Below are 17,325 nucleotides of genomic sequence, written 5' to 3' on the forward strand. Positions count from 1 at the left end.
CACAAGAGGAGAGTATTGGGTAAGAGGAGGGTTAGCAGGAGCGGAATGGCTGAAAGAGCCCCATTCATCAGGCAAAACCAGGAAAGCAGTGTGTATCCAAACTCGACGTCAGTGCTCGTGGGTCTTACCAAGCTTGATTTTACATGAATACACACACACACACACACACAGTCGTGTCTCCATGACTTCAGAGGGTATTACAGTGACTTAATTGATTTCCTGGAGACTTCTAACCTTGTTGAACCCAAACCCTTACCATAATCTTAACCTAACCTAACCTAACCTTAACCTTCACCTTGGCCTTGAGCCTAACCTTAACCTAGCCTAGCCTAGCCTAGCCTAACCTGTCCTTACCTGACCTAATCTAACCTAACCTAAACTAACCCTAACCTTTGCCAAAACCTTAACCTAACATTAAAACATTTCTTCATCGGAGAGTTTAATGGGGACTTGCTTTTTGTTCCCATATGGAAGACAAGTCACCATAACACACACACACACACACACACACACACACACACACACACACACACACACACACACACACACACACACACACACACACACACACACACACACACACACACACACACACAATCAGATTAGCCTACAGAGCTGGTTATGAGGCTGACACAGCTTCCCTATATCAGAGTTGATGAACAGACCACCAAGGTTTTGTGGGTTTAAAATATTTTTTAAAATAGGAAATGTCCTATTCTCTCAGCTCACTTCTCCTCTAAACAAGGATTTTACAGAGAGAAAAACAAAGTGAAGCAGCAAAGGAGAGGGCTGACTGTACATCCTTGAGAAAAAAGTATTTCTCTTGGCTTTGATGACATGTTATATTACATAGTAACATTGACGGGGATATTTGTACAGGTTACCCTTGTAAATGGTAGTCTGTTTCACAGGAAATAAATCTACTTCACCTTCCACACATTTAGCTGCTCACATCTGCGATCACTCTGCAGGTAATTATCCTCAGCTACAGCATCTGAGATTTGTTATTGCTGAGGTCAGTTTAATGTATCACTACCCGTCAGTGCTGCCAAGTCGGTGCAGTTGTAAAACCATTTTGGGTAAAACCCTTTAAGAAGTATTAATATCTCATTATTTGAATGAATTAGTAAATATCCTCACAAATAAATCATGACATTAAAGTGGGCTGATTGGTGTACATAAATGATTCTATGTAAATGGTTCTTTAATTAGAAAGTATAGTTGTGGAGATATTACAAACTCACCTACATACAGGGCCCCATGATGATAACTCATTGAGTCCCATACAGATGTTCATCCAGGTGGCTTTGCTGGAGAGTTGTAATGAAGTGTTAGTTGGGCCTGGCCTTCCTGCCCAGGTGCTACTGCAGCTCCACACGAGCCAGATCAAACATAGAGTCCCGGGCCGAGGCCAGTACTGGAGTCCGAGACTGTCGCCTCACCTGTGAGGTCCCAGCTGATACCACAGGATGTGTGAACAACAGTGCTGCCACGAAGGCTACATCCTTACTAATGCATTTTAGTAAGTGAAACGATCACCGTCCCTCAGCTCTGTTATAATCCACATCCATGCGAGCACACCAGAAAATGCATATCATGTGACCATTCATGTACACTGGGCATGTGCGTGCCAGTGTAAACAGGAAGCGGAACGTCTTGTCTGCAGTTCTATGTATGAGAAACAACAATGGTGAAAAGTAAACCAGTATAGGTTTAGTATAACAACGATGAGGTGGAAGTGTCAGCGACAGTCAGCATTAGCAACTTTTTGCCTTCACGCTGGTAGTCGAGTCATGGGAGGAAGCAATCAGGTGACTGCATCATCGTTTACAAATGTCACAGTTTTTGCCTGTCCATACTGCAACGCAGCCCTGGAGTATTCAAACTACCGGACCAACAGCGTTTTATGTTCTCAGTTTTAGGAGCTTACAATCTCTGCAGTAATGTGGACGACAGTAGGTCCTATGGCTATTGTTTTGGGGTAAAATCATCAATTTTAAAACACATAAAATTAGGGCACAAGAAAAGTTACATTGACAAAACATCTTTTTGCATTTATATTGAAGCTGAAGCAAGAGAGAAAACGAGAGCTTGCCATCAAATGACCCCTGATCTGATGAACTGACGTTGAAAGGATGATAACATGTTGAACAAAGGTACTTTTGTTCATAGCAGAGGGGCGACAAGCTGTTATTGCAGTAAAGGTTTTGGCTCGGGGTCGTAACACAGGAAGAAAGAAAACCTCCCTCCAGTCTTTCTCAGATTAGAAAATTGGGGTAAGAGGGGGAGTAATGTGCAGCTTTACTGGCAGGGCGGCATTGATTAGAAAGGGGTTAGTGTTCTAGGCGAAGGGGAGCAGCCGTATTCAGTAACAGCACCTCTTCCTTTAGCCAAAGCCAACATCTGGTGCCAACCAACACAGAGCAGCAGCGGCGGCGGCGGCACCCGGAGTCTCTGCTTCCTTTTCAACTCATAATTGCATTTCATGGTTTCTCAGGAGGAACCAGGCTGGAGAGAGATGTAAAAATGAGAAGCTGTTGTCAGCGTGAAAATCTGTGTTTCTATGTGTTTGTTCGGAGTCTATGAGAGAAGAAGAGGTGGGAAGTCAACACAAGGTTTCAATAAAGCTGCTACTACCTTTGTATCTTCATGAATGAGCCTCTCTAGTATAAAGGGATTCACTTGAAATGTGTTTTTATACGTCCGCTTTTAATTAGGCAGTGGAAAAAAAAGGAAGCGCAGTTAAATTTTCCATGTCCCACGACACTGCAGACACACTCTGGAAGAAATTGGATAAATCAGGAGGCTAATGAACAAACAACAAACACACCACAGATGTTCCCAGCACAAATACACACGACTCTGAGACGTTCCCTGAGTAGGTTCACTTCAAAGCTGATACCCCCGATAAGGAAAAATGGTCTGAAAGCATTCGTCACTGAAACATTTACATTCGGGGGAGGCAGGAGAGAGTGATCAAAGAGGTGAAAAGATGAAAAGAGCAGTGGAGTAAGAATCTGAGAATGTGAACTGTAACCAGGCCTTCATTTCCACTCAATCACGTCTGAGTCAACAGCAACTCACGGGCCGTGATTCATTAAAGCCCAGTAACTTACTTTAACTCTAGATATGTCATGACCATTGACAGCTGCTGTTTATGAGGACGCTCATGAGTTAGTACATCGTTTATTTTATCCTAGCTTATTTTTGACATTTAGCAGCAGCCCAACCTAAGTTACGACAAACAAGTGAAACTGAAAATATCCTCCAGGAACCAAGGACAGTGTTTGTTCAATATTTGGGGTCAAAGATAGCAAAAATACTTTCGTCAAACCATTTCTCATTGGTTAATGGTGGAATTCTTTATTTTGGCAAAAGGACGAAATCTGTGGTATCAATTTATAAACACGAGTATGTGGTCACATGCTAAGGTTGATGTGTGTGTGTGTGTGTGTACTTGTGTGAGTCGATATGCACCAGTATGTGTGTGAGTGTTTGTATATGGTGTTGTGAGTTGCACCTCTGACCAACAGAAAACAGATGAGTCCCTTACCCTAAGTGTGGCTTAACCGAAACCTTAACCTTGCCCTAAACCTAACCATAACCTGATTTACATTATGTTGACTTGGATTTCTGTGTTTTTTCCTCATGAACACCGTCAGCTTCTCCATCGAGGAAAACCATAAAAATATAAATAAACAGGAGGGTGTAAAACTTCAGGTGCACCTCAGTCTTTTTTTCCCTTCTCTCTCTTTCCTGCCTTGACCTGGCTTAAACTCAGAAACTTTGCTCCATAGATGCCACTCCTGCTGCTGGGCAAACATCCCCGGCCGCAGCTTCACGCTCTTTACGGGAGGCTCGTTCCTCCTCTGGCTGCTCGGCGACCTCCATGCCCACAAGTCCCAGTGTCAACAGTTTCAAGGTGTGGTGTTTTACCTCCAACAAATCTAATTTTTGTGTTTCACCCCAATGACCTTGAGCTATTCAACAGTTAATAAAGTGAAAAGCATTCTGACATATTCAAGAATAAATAAACAGCACATGAAAATATTAGATTCTCTTACACAATCAAAACAGTCTTAATATACATTTTTATAATTTTATTAATCAAAAATGCATTGAGTACAACAGTTTGTTGTTATATATCATAGAAATGGAAATGCCAGACTGTTTTTTTTTCGTTTTCTCAATTTGACAGACTCCATGATGCTGTGGTGGCCGACATTCCTCATATTGTTATCAAAAAAATCTTGTCTCTTTTGGGCACGTTCACCAAACATCTTTGAGTTTTCTCTGCCGCTGAACAGCAGCCTGCAACCGGTGATCGGTGCAGGTTCAGCGTGTGGGGAAAATGCGTCTCTTGGCCGAATCACAACATTAATTCAAGGAACCATTGTCCTGATGGAGTATCGTGGACCCTTAACTGTTGTTATGTCCTGCTTTGCAATTGAGAAAGATTTCAATCATCAATGCCCTTTATGTTCACTACCTTCCACAGTGAGACCTTCACTGATTCGACAGACGAGATGCTGTGGAGTTGTGGCTGTGCAGTCCAGCTGCTTTCTGGTGACCCTTCCGATGATTTGTACTGTGGCTCTTTGACGCCCGGTCGGAGATATCATCAGAACCTGGGAAGTCTGCTCCGTCTCTCTCCTCAGGTCTGCAATACTCATAAAACATCAGGGAAAATAATATAGTGTATGTGAGTGCATTGGGGTGGAGCGGGGAACAGTGACTGTGATTGTGTGAGGCCCCACAGCTGCCGACGGTCATATCTCCCCCACACGCTGTGGTTTTTCTGAGTAGGGGTATTTCTGTAGAGCCTCTGTCATTCACAGCTAAACCAGGTCAATGCTATCAAGTGGTTTGCAAAGGTAGCATTGGGATTCACTGAAATCAAATGACTGTGATGTGAATGAAGAGGAGGGTGCATGATGTAATCCTGTTAAAAGCTGCCTTTACACTGAATGGAGGAAAAAATTAAATTTGCAATAGAACCACATTCATCACTTATAGGATTTTGTAGAACATTATCCAGTTTTAGTTTTATATAAAATATTGGCGTCTACCTAGGTGAGATGTGAACTAACCATTAACACCTGGATGTACTAGAAACATTTCTGTGTTTTTGGGTGGTGGTGGGGGGCTGATGTTATTTCAGTGAGGCAGCAAGGCAAATGGGCGGGGTTAATGGGGCCACAAGTGAAATGCTTTCCAAGGAGGCTGAAACCGTTTGGAGAGTCAGCACGCACGGATGTGTAGTGCTCTGTAGTAGGATTTAGAGAGGAAAGAGGATATTTTTCATCCTGAGCCCCGCACACTGATGATTTTATGATTTTGATCCTTAGTACAAACTGCTTTGACTGATACAAAGTGTCACAGAAACCATGGCAACGACAGCTCTGACGGGTTTCTCCATGATGAGCCTGCTCAGCCTCGGGTACCTGACCTGGGACCTGATGAGTCCAAACCAGGTGGAGAACGAGGCCGACCAAACTTTTGGAGAAAGCTCTCCATCCATGCCGCAGCCTCCTCACATCATTTTCATCATGACAGACGATCAAGGGTTCAATGACATTGGCTACCACGGCTCTGACATCAGGACACCGGCGCTGGATAAACTGGCTGCGGACGGAGTGAAGCTGGAGAATTATTACATCCAACCCATCTGCACCCCGTCCCGAAGTCAGCTCATCACCGGCAGGTAAAGTCTAAAGTTTTTGCAAACTTGTTTGCACATTTTTGTTATTGTGTTAAACCATTTATATTATTATTATTATATATATCATATATATCATTATAAATACATGTACATTACATTTGTAAGCTATTCAGATGAATAAGGGATGTGCAGAGCCCAAAACTATACAGAATAAAGTACGTATTCTAATATAGATAGAGGTGGGATGTCGTTATTTATGTGCCCGACAGTAAAATTAAATAACAATAAATTAATTACACAAACCTAGGCTTGTCTTTTGGACTGTACCCCGTTTCTGAAAAACTAGTTTTATTTGAGGAAACATGTAAATGAATTTACCTTTGAAACCTATTTACCTAAAAATGTAAAGGAACCTCAAAGTTATATTCATGAACTTAATGTCAAATGTTTTCATTTCAGACAAACTATTCCACTGAAATATGCCATGAAATTCTGTTGACTGAAAAAGAAGAATCCCTTTAACTTTGAAAATGTTTCAAATCTGAAAGGCTCAATCTGAAAATAAGATCTGAGGATTATATGATAGTTCTGACTCAATATTTCTCATACATTCAGTCCTTGATTACATAAGGAGGTTACTTGCACAGCCTATTGTTTAATTCTTCTAAAATAAAAGAGAGAAATGCTCTAAACTAAATGTTAAATCAGGTTTACAAAAAAACTAAATTTCCAGCGTTTGTCAGTTTGTTGCCAACAACGATGATGTCAAGTCTAGGCAAGATGGAAACAGCCCACCCACCCATATTCTGTCATCTCCTTTCCTCTCCTACCCTCTTACTCACTTAACTATCTGTCAGACTCAATTATTGATAACACATTCGTCCTTCTGACTTAATCATTAACAGGTACCAAATTCACACTGGCCTGCAGCACTCCATTATCCGACCCCGCCAGCCCAACTGCTTGCCCTTCGACCAGGTCACCCTCCCCCAGAGGCTGCAGGAGCTTGGCTACTCCACGCACATGGTTGGCAAGTGGCACTTGGGCTTTTACAAGAAGGAGTGTTTGCCCACTCGCCGTGGCTTCGACACCTACTTTGGCTCCTTAACGGGCAGTGTCAACTACTACACCTACGACTCCTGTGACGGCCCCGGGCTGTGTGGCTTTGACCTCCACGAGGGGGAGTCGGTTGCTTGGGGCCAGCAGGGAAAATACTCCACGCATTTGTACACGCAGAGAGTCCGCAAGCTCCTGGCAACCCATGATCCTGAGTCCCAGCCGCTGTTCATCTTCCTCTCTTTTCAAGCTGTTCACACACCCCTGCAGTCTCCTCGGGAGTACATCTACCCTTACCGTGGGCTGGGAAACGTGGCACGCAGGAAGTATGCTGCTATGGTCTCAGTTGTAGATGAGGCCGTTCGTAATATAACATACGCTCTCCGCAAGTACGGTTACTACCAGAACAGTGTCATCATCTTCTCTACTGACAACGGTGGCCAGCCTTTATCTGGTGGCAGCAACTGGCCGCTCAGAGGACGTAAAGGCACCTACTGGGAGGGTGGCATCCGGGGTCTGGGGTTTGTTCACAGTCCTTTGCTGAGGAGGAAGAGGAGGGTGAGTAAAGCCTTGGTGCACATTACTGACTGGTACCCAACACTGGTGGGACTAGCAGGTGGGAATGAATCATTGACTGAGGGGCTGGATGGGTATAATGTTTGGGAAGCCATCAGTGAGGGTAAAGAGTCACCCAGAATGGAGATCCTCCACAACATTGACCCTCTGTACAACCATGCACGCAGTGGCTCCCTGCAGAAAGGATACGGGATTTGGAATACAGCCATTCAGGCTTCCATACGAGCTGGAGACTGGAAACTCCTGACAGGGGACCCTGGTTATGGAGACTGGACCCCAGTACAAATTCTTCCAGGTTTTCCCAATGCCTGGTGGAACCTCGAGCGCCACACACAGCCCCGCAAATCAGTGTGGCTTTTCAACATCTCTGGAGACCCCTACGAACGTTTTGACCTTTCTGAGCAGAGGCCAGATGTTGTCAAGCAGCTTTTAGCCAGGCTGGTGTACTACAATCGTACTGCGGTGCCAGTGAGGTATCCAAAGGAGGACCCACGGGCTGACCCCCATATGAATGGAGGTGCCTGGGTCCCCTGGGTGGGAGATGAGGAGGAGGACAGCTGGGACAGCGTTTACCAGAGGAAGAACAAGGATTGGAAAACAAAGCTTAAACTGTCCAAAAGCAGGTCGTTTTTCAAGAGACTCAACACTAGGATCATGTCCAACAGGATATAGAGAGGACATAAGTGAACAAGATTCAGGGGAGACACTGAAAGACAACGTATATACTGTATATATCGAGGATGTTTTGAACCATGCAAGAGTTGTAGATCTAGTATCTTCAGTTTCTCAAGAAGAACTAATTATCCAGTGAAAGTATTGGTTATTCAACTAGTTTGTATCCATTGTATGAAATGAAAATGAAAATTACAAGCAGAAAAATGTGAGCTGGTTCCAGTATGTAAGAAAATGTGTTCTATTACCCTGACAGGAGACTGTCCTCCCATTAATGACAGACATATAGGATAGGCTTGTTTTAAAACAGAATGGCTGTATTTGATAAGGACGACAAAGTGTCAACAAGAAATCATATGCAACTACTTGTACCTATGACATTATTTATATAGATGACAACTACCTCTATGTCAATGTGAAATTATTGCACGCTTTGTTTCTTGAATTCAAACTCGTTCTCAGCTTCTTCTATTTATTAACACATTAAGAAATAAAAGAATAGAAATTAGAATTTTTTTTTTTACTTATAAGGAACACATCATCTAAATAAATAGAATAACAAGTCTCATTCTGTGGCAGAGTTGGTTATGTGATGGAAATCTGGAAATACAAGAGGCTGGAAACACCAAAGTTATCCACGTGTATTTTAATAGGGGCTTTCTGCAGAAAGGATCAACACAGAGAGTCACAAGGATCTCAGAGTGAAGATGGAGGACACTCAAATACAAGCATCTTATATAGGAGAACTAAGGGCTGTCTCTCTGAACCAGTTCAGACTGGTTCTGTAGACGCAGGAGAGAGAGGAATCTAAACACAAACAACTGATTTACATGTGTTTCCTAAGGAGATAAGCAGACATACATTCCATTCTTTGGAGGGTAAATAAGTGGCAAAAGGGTCTGGCAGTTTTCAGGTCATAAACAGTTCAGACCATAAAACAGCTCAGGTCATAAAAGTCTTTAGACAGGGCTGCAAAAGTGACTCTTCAACTATAAAATAGGTTTCAACCACACTTAGTTAATTTTTCCAGTACAGTTATTTTATGTCATAACTGTTGCATTGTGTCTCTTGCAGTGGGTGTGATTTCACTTCAAGTGTTTTGGGGCAGAGGAAGAAGTAAACAAAAGAAATATCCAAACTGTGTTGGCAGGCGTTGATGTTGAAACATGCCCCCGGTCAAGTGATTTTAGCCAATGCACTCTCGAGATTCAGTTTCATGTGTGTGGTTTCAACAGAGAAGGATAACAGCACGCCACCATAGGCTGTGTTTGCAAGGAGAAGTGAGACGGTTCACCTCATTTCCTGACTCCCCCCACCACCACCCTTTTAGAATTTCCTGTCAGTGTGCAACACAACCGTTCAGCTGCTCATTGAATTATTTGAGTTCACAATTTTAGACAAGTACAATCTTATTCTGGATGAAAGAGGACTACATGGAGCAAATTCTAACTCTACTTGTGATGTTGGCAGCTGTATCTCATGGTAAGATCGTCATTCAAGAAACAAGATTCAAACTTTAAATAGTGTGTAAAAAATGAATCCTTCATGTTTATTTACATATGCTTTAGAATACATCCGTTCCATCTCTCTTTCCAGTTGCTGAGACAAAATTTAGTGGCATCCAGAACACGTCTATGTACTCTCTTCCTCCTGGAGGATATGTGTCCATCCAAGTAATCGACAATGCAAGCGGCCATCAGGTGTTGTGCAAGAAACAGCTTCCGACTGGGCCCGTGAATGTGTTCACCCTGTGGAAAGAAAAGGTGACTATACATGAAGGCTTTATAAACAGGACCCAGTTCTTCATCAACAACGGGACGTTCGAGATCACAAACGTGGTGAGGAGTGACTCAGGCCAATACATCATAGAGGCGTTTGATTCGAATGGGGTCCTCGTGAGAAAAGTTGAGGTTCAACTGGATGTTCAAGGCAAGTGTTAAAACATTTCATGATCATGTGGGAGTGAAAATATAAAACACAACGCACCACGTTGTGCAATAAAAGAAAGAAGATTACAGATTACAAAAGACAGTAATCATCGTGTTGACAGACAATGAACAGTCTATGTGAACTCAGTGTGTACCTGCTGTTTCTACTACTTCCAACAACTTTGTTTGTAAAAACGTAGTGAAGTAAAAAGTAAAGATATATGTATATATATAATAAATGTTATTTATAAATCACCTTTCATTCAAGAAATGCTGCTCAAAGTGCTTTACATTCAATATAGATCAAAATAAAAACTTGTTAAACTGTTATTCAAATTAGAAGAGAACAGTTTTTAACAAACAAAAGAACATGATAAATTGATATTTAATAGAAAAGGAAATATAAATAAATAAAGTTACATTCAAAAAAATATTTAAAGGCTGAAACAAAAATGTTTTAAGATTTCTATTAAAGACATTCACTGAACTATATAATAGATCTAGTTAAGAAAAGTTCAGATACACAAAAAATGTAATTAATTACGGTAACAAACATCCCAACGCTGGCTAAAAAAGGTCAGTAGATTGACGTGTCTCTGACTGTCTGTTCTCGTGTCTCTTCTCTGTAGAGCACAAGTGGCCCTCCATCCTGATTCTGGCCTCTGTTGGGGCGGCTGCTGTGCTCCTACTGATACTGCTTGTGTTGGTTTGCTTCTGTGTGTGCAAGCAGAGGAAGACATCAGTTAAGATACAGCAGGATTGCTTGTGATCAAAAGGTCAATAAGTACTGATGGTGAATCAGTCAATACTGTGATACTTTGGTGAAAACATAATTGTTTTTAATCCAGCTCGAGTGCTAAATACCTTTTGCTTTATGCTCTTCTTTCTGCAGGATCGAGTATATAACTGAGAATAAACATCTTCATTATGAGTTGGACTCACCTGTGGACTTCTATCATCACTGATCTCTAGTCATCAAGAACCAACAGCAAACAGGACTTTAAGGAGCTGGAAAAGACGGGTTTTCTTTCTTTGCTTATACGTTCATGTCATTTTAGTGCGACCGCTCTGTAACCATATTTCTGAGGTCAGAGATCAGAATGAAGTATTTGTTTGTAGTTTTGATCTTTGTCGGTTTACTGTAAACAAAAAAATCAACAATATCTCCAAAGATTGTACTTAAACAAGTTCTACTAAACACTTTTTTTTATACATGTATTCAGTGTCATTTACTTTATTATCCTTCACCCATGTTAACCTCATGAGCAATCACACAAATCTACTATTAGAGTTTTAATTACTGTATTAAGATAAGATAAGCTAAGATAATAATATATATAGTGTAAACAGTGTAAGCAGAATATATAAACTTATGACTGAACGTTGGATAATTGGACTTATACGATTTAGTTTCAGCGCTTGTACTGAAAATCATATAAATTAATGACTTGAAAGAGACTAAAGTAAAGCACTTTGTTTCTGTCCAACTGGGATCAGTCCATATTGAAGATGACAAATCATGTAGTGTTGTGGCAACATACGCAGGCTGTGTTTGGATTTCACTCACATTTTGTCATAGTAAAGTATAGTTTACTCTATATTCACTTTCATCTGTAACTTTTTGTTTGGTTTTCAGTGGATGCAAGAAATGAGCATGGTGATGAACGTCTTAGCTCCAGAGACAGTTGTTTCAGAACTATGTCATTTTCTGTGTATATAGTGGGGAGTTAATCATTGTAGAACTAAAATGATATCTTAAAACTCTTGCATCTACGATTATATCTCTTCTTATGAACTCTGTACAAATGCTTCAGGTGTTGGACTGAATGTTTATGAAACTAAAATCGGATCAAATGGAGCAGGCAGATAATAGTGGAATAAAACAGGAGATGTTTGCGGGCAAAGCTGTATCTATGGTAGGTTTTACAGTTTGTCTTAATCTTTAACACTTCACTTCCTCCATATATCTGAGTGCAATGTCATGCAGTCATTTCTTGAAATAGTTTGGTGAAACGCGATTATGACACGTACAGTACTTCTGCTAAAATTCTGGTCTCACGCAAATGTTCAAAGCTGTTGCCTCAGTTTTCTATCTGCACATTTTTACTGTGCATGAAACTGAACAGAAAGCTTCACAAGTCACACACCATCAGATGATCTCTTCAATCCGACTTGAGGATTAATTCAATAATTAGCACAACTTAGTGCTCCCATTGTAAATATGGAACTGAAATGACTGGTTCTGGATGCCACTTTAGTTGTAGATGCCACAAAATATGTATGGACTGGTGATAAACCTGAGACCTGACTATATAAACCTGACTATGTGTGGACAGTGCATTTATATGTATATAAAGACTTTGGACTTTATAAACAAGGCCGTAGACTTCATATACAAGCTGTGGTGCATGCATACATTTTGTGCATGAAAAATAAAACATCAAATGACAAGCAAAATGAAACATCCTTCAATTTCTGTAACGTTTACAAATACCGACCACTGCTTCCTCTTAAATGTACCATCACAAAAAAAAGTTTCCTCAGTTTCTCATCTCAAAGCTGATCACTACCTGGAAACATTTCAGACTGCTCAGCACCCTGCTGTGTGTGTTTGCTGCTGGGTGAAGAAGAGGAGTTCGTCTCAAAGCTGAAGGCTGAACACTGACCAGACATGGAAGCTGTAGTTGGACTGGTGGTGATGCTACTTGCAGTCTCCCATGGTAAGGTTTTTCACTGAGATATTAGTTTTGGAGCTGAGTTTGTATGAATAATACACGATTCAATGATTTCATGAAGACCCAAGATCAGATTCAAAAACATGAACAAGTTTGGATCAAGGATTTTAGGGATCAGTGTCACGTTTGTGGAGGACCGAAACTGCCAAAAGTGAGAAAAGATAAATAAATAAACAACTCAATAGATACATATATAATAGAATGCCAAAATTAATTCCTGCATAAATAATAAAATCTTATTACAAAATATGTATATATTTTTGTATTGATAGATTTCCACATATAATTATTTTGTATTAATATTTTACATTCATTCATTTATGTATCTATATTTCACATTTATTTGTTTTTGTATTTTAGTGTAAATTATAAACACAAATACATGTAGAAACTAGTACCCTTTACCCTCACCACACTGCATATATTATTTTATTTATTTATGTATTCATTTATATATTTCTACATTAAACTATTTGTGTATGTATTACTCACTTATGAATTACTCAAGTTAAACATTTCTTTCTTTCTCTTTTTACTTTGGCAGGTCTTCGATAGGGGCCCATGGATTTAAAACTGAGAAATACTTTGTTTACTGTATATTTGCTGGTAATTGTAATCGCAAAGAAGGATTTTTAGTTTTAGATTAGTTTTTTACTCAAATAGATTCTTTAAATAAAATAAAATCTGATGTCAATGATTGAAGTCCTACATCCTGTTTGTATTCTGTGATCTACAGTTACAGTAAAACTAAAACATGTTCCTGATTCTTATTTTGCTCATTGAACCTAGATCTATTATTTTGAGTTTGACAAAAGTATTTTCCAACAACGAATTGCTCCACAATGCTCACCCCTCCCTGAGTAAAATAATTATTTGGCTGTTGCATTTTCTATTCAAAATTTTAAATATTCTAGATAATGTGTTGATCACTGTATATGCATGTCTAATTGCAATCTCCTGTGTAACGAGAACTTAACGGGCATTGTTGTGTGAACTGCTTTCTCTGGTCATTTTCGCTCATTTTGTTAAAAATGAAAAGATGACAATTGTTTACAATCTGTTTTTCAAAACCTCCAGGTGTGGAAACCAAATGTGATGTCAGACAGAAGGATGGGAGCTCTGTTACGGATCTTTGGGAGGAACTGTGTTCTGCAGTTGAAGGATCAAGCCAGAAAGATTTACCATTGAAAAACACCAAAAGATATTTATATAAAAATGAAATTAGTCAGAATATAATGAAGTCAAATACTCCTTACTCCTCAGTGATGGAACGCTTAGGATCAATAACCTGATAAGCATCTGACACAGATGAATATACACTCTAATACATAATTCAAGTGGAGTTCTTTGTGAGGAGCAGACTCTACAGTTGTCTATTCAAGGTAAACAACTTTTATTCTGCAGTGTCTGCCTCCTGTTCTGTATTAGAAATCTAGGACGGACGACCATGACTCAGTCAACATGTCAAACATCATCTTTGTTCCTCCAGCTCCTGTGTCGTCTGTCCGGCTGGTCTCTGAATGTCTGTCCCAGGGAGAGATGAGGATGTCCTGCTCCTCTGAGGGAGGGGACAGTCCTCAGTACAGCTGGACTCTGGATGGACGCACACTGACGGAAGACAAACTGCTCTCTGGAAATCACGAGACTGACAGCATCACTCTGAGACAGGACGTCTCTGGAGATCTTACCTGCTCAGTCAAAAACCAATGGCCAGTCATTTACAGAAGCAGAAGAGTATATCTACCTGTGGTGAGGAGCATGAGGGCCAATGGTCAGATGATGCTGGAGATCATGATCATGCTGAACATCCTATAGCTCAGCTGTTTCTCTCCATACAGGCTTCATCTCTATTAACTGCACTGATTCTAATGGGACACGATATCACAGTGGGTGTTTGCAGCCAATAACAACCGTGCGCTTGAGCAGACAACAACCCTACGGCCCTAGACACGACTGTGGCAAGAAGACTGCTGTCACAGTGTCACTTAAACCTTCCATTAAAATACATCCTCCAATCAAACTGTGACTGAGATGAGCCCTGGTTCATTAATATGTGAATCTGCCTCTGCTGCAGTGGATCCTAATCGCTTCTGCCATCTTGTTGTCTGTCAATGTGAGTGAAAACTTTGTCAACATGTGATCTCTTTGTGTCTCTCCACTGAAACAGATCCCTTCTCCCTCATATGTGGAGGCAAAACAGCTGTGGCAGCTCTGTTGTTCATTGGGGATCGCTGCCCATTTGCTTGGAGGAAAAATAAATCCCAGAGAGCTGAGGCCTCACAGCCAGCTGAGGGAGTATCCAGAGACCCTGTTTAGATGTGGCTGAAAAGAGAAGTTCTCATTCCCTGAACCCAAAACTTCCTAAACCGGACATTTTGTCTGCCTCTCTTGCTGTAATGGCTCATGTTTCTCTTTGTGGTGTGAAAATAACTTCATCGTGTCGACATCTGCTCACCACATAAATGTGCAAAGACATTTTTAATGCTTTGTGGTTTTCAGATCTGAAAGTCTGTTCATCAAATTAGAAAAGGTGTCACTGTGTATAGGGCTTCATATTCGCTGTGCAACTGAGTGTGATGTCATTTGAAAGTGACTGTTTTACATGTCATTTTTACATATTATTGCATTAATTAAAAACATTGCATATCAAGATTCAGCATTTTGATTTAATTTAGATTTTCTCACTTAAACAGGAAAATTAAGTGTCTTGCTTTTAGTGTTGTTAACACGATTCTTTCACTTCTTCATGTAAATCAACCATTTTACAGAACACTGGATTATCTGAAAAAATGTATCCAAAGATTCACCAAAACTTTAAGTGTTAAACTGAGAAAACATTGATGAGCATAAAAAAAATTTGTTTTTTTCATGTGATCACAATTACAATTACAGTAATGATTGAAACATCGAGGGGAAGGGGTCGTTTAATTTAGTTGCTTGATGTGTATTCACGTCATTCATCTAATATGTAGATAATTAAAGCTTCTACAAGCAGCAATGGGTTGAGCATTTTGAGGAAGTATGGTAGAAAAAGAGGAGGAAGAGGAAAATGAGCTTTTCAAGATGCATTTTGCTTTAATGAGACATTAATATAATATTGTACTTAAACCAGGGTTAATCTCAACACCAGACCCTGAAACCAAATGCGTCATGATCTTTGATGAGCAACCTGCTGTGGGGACATCACTCACCCACGTATGGAACTTGACACTGTGACTGAAGGCAGTTCGCAAATGTTGACTGCACTGCTACTGTGAAAATTGCTAATAAGATAAAATGTGTTCATCTAGACAGCCTAGGAGAGGTCTCAGATTATTCACAAAGTTTTATTCATGAACACAGCACCCGGCCCTAAATAATCATTCATCATACATCGGTCTTACTTCAAGAGGCTCAGAAAGGTCTCACCAAAAATATTAAGATCACAAATTCAAATGACTTTGAACCAAACTGAAAATTGTTTATTTCTGTGTGATTACAACTATTGTTTCAATCAGCCCTCTATCAGCTCAGGTCCCTGGCACAGGCCTGCATTGTCTATGTTGTTGCTATTCCCTGAGCTGCCAATGGAGGGTGACATCACATTATGACATGGAGGGAGAGAGAGAGAGAGAGAGAGAGAGAGAGAGAGAGAGAGAGGAGGAGACATCTTGGTAAAGATACATGATACATTTAACAATTGAGCTTCAGAGCTTTAACATTACAAGACTTTAGATTAAACAGCTCAGTGTGAAAGATACTTGAGAACCTTCAGTGTGCATTTCCATGGCAACTGTGGAGGAGAAGCAAGTTGAGGTGAACTTGTGCATCTGTTCTAAACCTCCCAGTTTGGAATGTTTAATTCTTCTTGTCCTGTGTTAATTTGGAATTATTCTGTCCTTAGTGAGTCCTCACTACACAGTTCTGCAATATTCTGTCACTTTTTATTGTTTGTGTGCAGAGTTTTTATAAACAGTCGATATGATAAGTAGAAATCTCTGAAACATCTCGATTCGTTTTTTATGTGAGATTTATTGACAATGTTCTACCAAATAAAGTGAATTTTTATTAACGTTCACTTATGTGGTTTTATAAAGGTTTAACTATTTACTTTTAGCTGGTGTGCTATTTTTTTTCATACTTACATCTCGTTTATTTCAGGGTCTGTTAAGAAATTGATGCAATCTTCAGTCCCAACATTTCAAAAATAAAGCTCTGTACTGTTTGATAGATAAAGCATCTTGTGCAACAAAAGAAATAATATGCTTTTACTTTGCAGAGAATGTACCAAGAGGAAGTGAACTATTGAATGTTAGTTGCCATGACTGGAGCCAGACCATGTGACACTGGAATATCTCAGTGTCAGTCTGATGTGTTGAATAAAGTAATCTGATTATCAAAATGCACCATTGGTGAATTTGACCTGCGTTTGAACTCTGTTGCCTGCCACTGCTGTGCTTTATACAAGTGAGACAGAAGAATACATGCTGAACTCAATCCACAGACTGAAAGCTCACTGCTCACAGCCCACAGCTTTACGTTGTTTATCAAATTTTACTAATATTAAGAGGTTATTGTTATCATTAATGAATATTAAATCACTATATCAACTATATTTACTTATATATTTACCAGATGTTTGATTTTATGTTTAAGTGATTCATAAACTGATTTCTAGACAAAATTCTCTTTTTTCATGTAGTAAACTTTTTTGTTA

The 17,325-nt window shown here is 40.0% G+C and overlaps 1 protein-coding gene across 1 annotated transcript; it reads left to right on the forward strand.

The window, feature by feature from the left end:
- The first annotated feature begins 5,387 nt into the window (after nucleotides 1-5,387).
- On the forward strand, nucleotides 5,388-8,233 carry arsia (arylsulfatase family, member Ia). The gene is made up of 2 exons (XM_035161695.2): nucleotides 5,388-5,704; nucleotides 6,568-8,233. Exons 1-2 carry the CDS (start codon nucleotides 5,388-5,390, stop codon nucleotides 7,964-7,966), a joined length of 1,716 nt encoding a protein of 571 aa, XP_035017586.1. The 3' UTR covers nucleotides 7,967-8,233.
- The last annotated feature ends 9,092 nt before the right edge of the window (nucleotides 8,234-17,325 follow it).

The sequence above is a fragment of the Hippoglossus stenolepis genome, chromosome 7, assembly GCF_022539355.2.
Source record: "Hippoglossus stenolepis isolate QCI-W04-F060 chromosome 7, HSTE1.2, whole genome shotgun sequence".
Lineage (NCBI taxonomy): Eukaryota > Metazoa > Chordata > Actinopteri > Pleuronectiformes > Pleuronectidae > Hippoglossus > Hippoglossus stenolepis.